A 6,489-nucleotide genomic window follows, 5' to 3' on the forward strand; every position below is an offset into this window, starting at 1 on the left:
TGGGAGACGTTTTAGAGAGAGAGAGAGGGTAATTTGCGCTAGAATTCTGTTAAAAATTCAAGTTTTCACTATTTATAGAGTCAGATTCGTCGACGAGTCCTGTAGAAAGTTCGTCGACAAACTCGCACCCTCATCGATGAATTTCAGACTTCCAAAAATTCTCTCTCAGTATCTTCTCATCGACGAGCCGGGTCTTCGTCGACAAGATCCTAAAGAACCCTCGTCGACGAAACCCCTGTGTTCGTCGATGAGACCTAGAAGAATTTCTTGGGTTATTACATACAACATACACCATTTTTTTCTAAAACCCACCATAAAACTTTCCTAGATATCCTATCATATGCTTTCTCAAAGATAGAGAGAAAATATAACAATAAATTAATTTATCTCTCTCCGTCTCTCTAGTTTGAAGAGTGTTGTGTGTGTGTCGATTCGGGTAGTAGTTTTGGTCGTGCCCTTCTCGCTCCCGAGTCAACTAGAGCTCCCCCTAATGTATTGTCATTGCCCCTATCGAAAAAGCATATAATTTCAAACCCTAAAATGCCCATCTTGTTTCTTTAGTTATGCTTGATTAAATTTTCATTTTCCTCTCATATTTGAGATAAAGAGAAATATATAATGAGAAATTAATTTATCTCTTTATTTTCTATTACAAAATCCTCGAACCAAATAGGTCTTGAATAATTCAGAGAGAGAGAGAGAGAGAACCGAACTAATAAAAGATATCAAGAAAAAAGATATGCTGATAAGATACATTTGGATAAATCCATTACAAGACATATTAGATTTAATCAAGTAGCAGTCAAATTTCAACATTATAACCTAAGATCCACTCTTCCAACATCAAGATGGTAGCATAAAATTGAATTTTCCCTTCTTTCTTTGAAATTTTCAAACTTGAAAGCAACATCATAATTCACAAGAATCAATTCCTAGGCTCAAGTCTCGTCGCTCGCATTTATTATATGGTATTTAAAAATTTATTATGTGTTTATCTCTCCACATGCTGCCGGACTACACATGTAAGGAAGTGTTAAAGCTTGATATACATTGTTTACCCACAATTTAACAACTTAAACTTTTAGGTAAAGTGGTAATCTAACATATAAGAATCAATCCCACCACTTCTATTCTGATTCCCAGATGAATCCTGCTTTGCCATCCTAGTTCATCAAAGTTGTATCATTAGTTCTCCCAGCTCCCGGCCGGGCAATCTATTGCTCTATTCTGAGGCCATCCGAATTCCTCCAACAATGCCAATGCAACCCCGTTCGTCCATCCGAAACCAGTCTGCATTGCAGGATTAATATCAAGAAGTTAATCCTTAATCAGTCTGCGATAAATAAAACCATTTCTCACACTAAGTCCACAACAGCCCTTGTACCAAAAATCCACTTAAGATATGGGCCAAAAAGGAATATAGCCTTGGTGGCTAAAAGGATACTTCCTTGCAGTTTTTATGCCATTTAAGTTTACCCCATCATACCTCGTCCGACGAAAAAGAGAAGAAGTGCGAGGAAGTACTAAAAGGTCGAGAGGATTCTCACCTGGGTGATGTATTCACCGCCACCTCCAGATTTTCCGCAGGCTTCTACGTCATATTTTTCGTGCATTGCACCCGTCTTCTTGTAGCCAGCATAGTTGGATCTTAGCCACCTCACGGCGATGTCTTCTGCGAAGGATCTTGCCTCTTTTAATCCAGACCGCACCAAACCTTCAATAATCATGTGTTGAATGGGTGCCCAACCATTTAAAAAATCCCTGCTTGTGAAAATTCTCCGTTAATTAGGACACACAAAAACACACACACAAAGTAGTGAAAGATCAAGTCAAGCAGGAACTGAAGCAGATAAATTTACCATTGTTGTCCTGAATTTGTCAACGAGGTTGCGATGCCAGCATCATGGAGCAGGCCTGAACTTTGGAAGCTCTTCATAACATTGCCCACCAAAGAAACATCTTCCCATGATAACATTGTAAAAGTTTACTTAGTAGATTTATAGAGAAAAGAGTCTGCCACCATGCACATCTAAATTCTAATGTCATGGAAAATATATGACAAACCTGAGTGAAATGACTCAATCCACAAAGGAATGAAGTTCGAAGCAAATATATTCTGATTCTGGTTGCAAGCCTTCCATGATTCAGCTCCCTAAAATGCATTGAGATGACTAAATTAGGGAAAATAAAAACTGTGGGGTTCTATATTTTAAGATACTACTGCTCACAAACTTCCTGTGAAGATACCTACCTTTTTGCATTTGAAGCTATCACTGAGCCAGTAATCAAGCCATTGTTGCATCTTTTCATTCCAAAATACAGAGTTCATTGCCTTTTTTCTCATTTGGGAAGCTTCAGAAAAACGTGCAGCTAAGCTATTGTTTCCAATTACATTTGCCAGGAAGGTTATATCAATTTCCATCTGGATCAGAGAACACAATAGCCCATAAGTGCATGGATTGCTGAATTCAACTAAAACCTTCAGAGGCATTGTAAAAATCATACTCCCAATATGAAAGCATTCAGATCCACAGGTATAATTGATGTTGTAGCCAAGGTTGTGAGGTCGGAGCTGTTTCTGCAACAAGACATCCAAACACTTTCATTGTCCAATATGCAAAGATCCTTAAGTTGAAACTTCATCAATCCCAAAACACTACAAAATATTAGGTGGTGGAAACAAACAACTCTAAAGTAGTGTTGGGGAGAATAGATTTCAAGACTTGGATTTGGATTTGTGTGGATTTGAATGAAATTCAATAAAATTTTGTACTGTGTTTTACACAAATCCAAATCCAAATCCAAGGTTTGAAATACAAGCTCCCAAACAGAAAGCAAGACTTCTGCCAAGGAAAACCTTATGTAGAATGTACAAAATATATAGGCTCCAAGTAAGGAATCTGTGAAATCTCAAAATGTGAAGTCCAGCTAAAAGTACTAAAAACTATTACCTCATCCATCTTGAACTGAAATCCCATCCAGACTCTGCAGCGGAAGCCAATTCACGGTATAATTTTTGCTTTTCAGTATCATTCAAGAGCTTGGAAGCAGTTTGATAGTCCTGCCAGATGATACAAGTCAGTAATTACATACAGTTAAACAATTCACATTCATTCACATGATGCGAATCCTAAACCAAGGTAAGCATGCAGGAGTGAAGGACACACAATAGTATAAGACTCTGGTCTGGGTTTGTTCCACATTGCATAGTATCGACTTAAATGGTGAATGCAACCTTGAGCATCTTGGATTGTCACCTCATGTATATCTACAAAAGGGGAAAAAAAAATTGGAAATCATCAGCATAAGACAACCGAGAAAAATAATGACTTGTGCAAAGCATTTGAAAGACTTAGACTGGGAACTCCCTCTTGCAATACCTGAACGCCAAAATTCATATTCTTTGAGAAGTGCAGGGAGAGACTTCCTAACAAACTCTATATCAGCAGTCCGATTGTATATCGCACGAATCATTGCACTTAGGAGAGGAGGCTGGCTGCAAAAAGGTCAACTTATATAGTTAAATTTCTCCTGAAAAAACAGATGTCAAGAGGGCTAAACAAAACTACTAGAGCCTTCAGAGTTAAGAATAAGAAGACGAATAAGTTAAATTTCACCTATACAAAAAGGAGAAGACAGTGGAACTGGGTGCTTTTAAAAATATGATTCAAGATTCATAATGTCAAGAGGGCAAAACAAAACTTAGAAGGCCAATCAGCATACTGCAACTATTTTTGAAAGATGGAAAACTAGAGCCTTAAGAAAAAGAAGAAGAAGAAGAAGAAGAAGAAGAATATTTAAAAATATTATATTGGGTTTTCACAAATCAACCTTCTTTCCATAGCAATCCCTTACAATAAGCCCCCTTAAACTTCAAATTCTGGATCTGCTTTATTTTATTAATTTATTATTTAATTTATCTTTTTAATTACATCAAACAAGAGCCAAGCACTGAAAAGAGTAGCATTACCTTCTATTGGTGTAATAGGTCCTGGCACCATTGAGGACATAAGTATATTGATCTATGAGGAAAAGAAGATTAGTCACAATTGCTTTTGCAGTATCATACATTTGACTTGCTAGCAAACCCCTGCATTAAAAGTTAAGAAGTTATTTTTTATATATAAGATGTTGCATTTTATAAAACAAAAAATATAACCTTATGGCATAAGCAAACTTTCGAACCCAACCCCCACCCCATTTCCCCCCCTAATCAACATCCTTACTTTTTTCTTTTTCTTTTTTTCTTTTTCAAAATATATAACTCAGGAAATTGATCTCCAAGATTTCTAAAGTCTGTCAAATTTGAACTTTAATTTTTTTCAACATTTTTAATTTCTAATAGTGTTGCATCACCCATGTTGTGATACACAAAAAGACCGTGAAAGAGAAACATAATTGTCTAACCCTACAACACCTAGAGAAGGAAAACTCTTAAGATTGTTTGGAAGAATGGAATTTGATTTGGATTTGCATGGATATGTTCGAAAGTTAATAGCATTAGTAGATTTTGATACCTTCGATGTATCATGCAAGCAAAGGAAGAGATTGAAGAGGATGTGATTACAGAGTTAAAGTAGGTTAAGTAAAATGAAGGAGTGCTTTAGACGTATTGTGTGATTATAGAATACTCTTAAAATTAGAAGGAAAGTTTTATAAGATAACCATAAGATCAAGCATGCTATGTTGATCAGAATGTTAAACAACTAAAAAGCAACACATCAAAAAGTAAAAATTGTAGATATGTGAATGTTAAAGTGGATGAGTGATATAACTTTAAAGGATAAATTAAAAAACAAACACATTATCAATATGATAGACATAACACTAGTAGAACATAAGACAAGAAAGGGGCAACTTAGATGACTTGAGTATTAGAATCATAGGTCAAGTAGTGCACCCCTAGAAGGAGTGAGTAAATTATTATTAACGGTAGTAGGAGTAGACCTAGACTTAAAATAACCTAGAATGAGCTATGAAAAAGGATCCAATAGCTCTTAAGTAAGTTGAGAAAATTGTCCATGATTGCATGAATTTTCCGAAAGGATTCATACAGTCAACCCCAATTAATGAGAGTTAAGGCTTGTTGTTGTTCTTTTGTTCAAATCCATAAAAATTCTATATTGTATTCTCCAAAAACTAGGTAAACAATTAAAACTAAATTGAATTTAGGAATGAGTAGATTTATGTAATGGTGGAATTTTAGTAATGCAAATTAGCTTGAGCATTGGAAAGGTCATGGAGGCCTCTCAATCTCTTCTTTCTCATGATTGAATGTCGATGAATTAGGGGATGTCCTCGTTCATTAAATTTTTCAAAAAAGGGTTCGATACTAACCTGATTACCCAGTAAGAATCCCAATAATAAACCTCCAAAAACCGGGACCCTGGAATCACGACCGGCGCCGGCAGAGGAAGCAGAGTATGAAAGTCCGGCTGCTTCCGGACGTCATCCGAGACTCTCCGGCTCAAGTTTTTCCAAAGTGAATGCACCTCCAACGCCCACGCCCTCACATTCGGATGCTTCACGGCCGGCAAGAACCCCTCCGGCGTCGGTACAAAATTCGCCGGCAAAAAGTACACCAGATCATCCCCTGCTTCGTGGAAGTATTTCCCCAAGTAATCCTGCAAAGCTTCAACGGGAACTGACCCGTTTTTGGATCTGGGCAAGCTGTTGAAGGCTTTCTCGGTCGTCGATAGGTCGAATTTCAGGGACAAGTCGACGTACCGTTTTGGATCGAAACCGGAGGAGCCGAAGGTGTTGAGTGCGGTTTTCTGGACGCGTTGGAGGAAGGTGACGAGTGGGGTAGAGGGTTTTACGGGGCCGGAATCGGGAGGATTGCATTGCGATGGGGTTTCAGAAGCGGACATGGGATTTAAGAGTAAAGGAAAGAAGATGAAGGCGAGATAGAGAGAGGAGAATTTAGGGTTGGGGGAGCAAAAAGCCGCAATTAATGGAGGCGATTGGACGTTTTGGATGAGGCTGAAGACAAGGCGAGGATGATCGAAGCTGATTCATGGTTTTATAAGCAGAATGAATCTGAAAAAGCAAACAATGAAAAAGAAGAGATAGAAGACGAAGAAGAAAGCTGAAGAAGAAGAATAAAAAGTCGAGAGAGGAAGAATTCTGATTCTGTCATGAAAAGATTGAACAGAGACACTGCCAAAAGAGCCGGCAAAAGTAAGAATTTTTTTAAAAAAAAAAACGCTAATACTGGTGTCCAATACGGATAAAGATACGGATACATTATATTCATACGATACAGCTAAAAAATAATAATTAAATAAACTGTAACAAATAAGGGGGAAAGGCCGCGACCCATGAGTTTGGCGGGGTCCGAAGAGCGGCGTCAATGGCTGGAGTTTTCATGATAATTCAAAAATAATAATAATAATTCAATTAATTATAATGGGTGAAAGAAAAGAGAGAAACTAATGAAGAAACTCATTTTTTCTTATACTTTCTTTTTATATTAAATTTTAAAAATAA

General features: G+C 37.2%; 1 protein-coding gene across 2 annotated transcripts; it reads right to left on the reverse strand.

Moving 5' to 3' along the window:
* Positions 1–933: 933 nt before the first annotated feature.
* Positions 934–6,165, reverse strand: LOC131157680 (probable trehalase). Of its 2 annotated transcripts, none has more exons than XM_058112013.1 (11): positions 5,338–6,165; positions 3,971–4,090; positions 3,381–3,496; positions 3,168–3,268; positions 2,952–3,061; positions 2,506–2,578; positions 2,252–2,422; positions 2,065–2,152; positions 1,860–1,959; positions 1,548–1,761; positions 934–1,290 (listed from the first exon to the last, which is right to left on the reverse strand). In XM_058112013.1, the coding sequence occupies exons 1-11, from the start codon at positions 5,868–5,870 to the stop codon at positions 1,186–1,188; spliced, it is 1,731 nt and encodes a 576-aa protein (XP_057967996.1). In that variant the 5' UTR covers positions 5,871–6,165; the 3' UTR covers positions 934–1,185. The 2 variants fall into 2 exon arrangements, with proteins under 2 accessions (XP_057967996.1, XP_057967997.1); XM_058112014.1 differs by having other exon boundaries at positions 2,506–2,572; positions 5,338–6,157.
* Between the last annotated feature and the right edge of the window lie 324 nt (positions 6,166–6,489).

This window comes from Malania oleifera, chromosome 6 (genome assembly GCF_029873635.1).
Source record: "Malania oleifera isolate guangnan ecotype guangnan chromosome 6, ASM2987363v1, whole genome shotgun sequence".
Taxonomy (NCBI): domain Eukaryota; kingdom Viridiplantae; phylum Streptophyta; class Magnoliopsida; order Santalales; family Ximeniaceae; genus Malania; species Malania oleifera.

Bases quoted from the DNA above. Each gene is read 5' to 3' on its own strand.
- LOC131157680 (XM_058112013.1), bottom strand. From the start codon at position 5,870: ATGTCCGCTTCTGAAACCCCATCGCAATGCAATCCTCCCGATTCCGGC. The intron at 3,497-3,970 runs GTAATGCTACTC...ACCTTTTTGCAG, and splicing joins ACCTATTACACCAATAGAAG to CCAGCCTCCTCTCCTAAGTG. The intron at 3,269-3,380 runs GTATTGCAAGAG...CCCCTTTTGTAG, and splicing joins ATATGAATTTTGGCGTTCAG to ATATACATGAGGTGACAATC.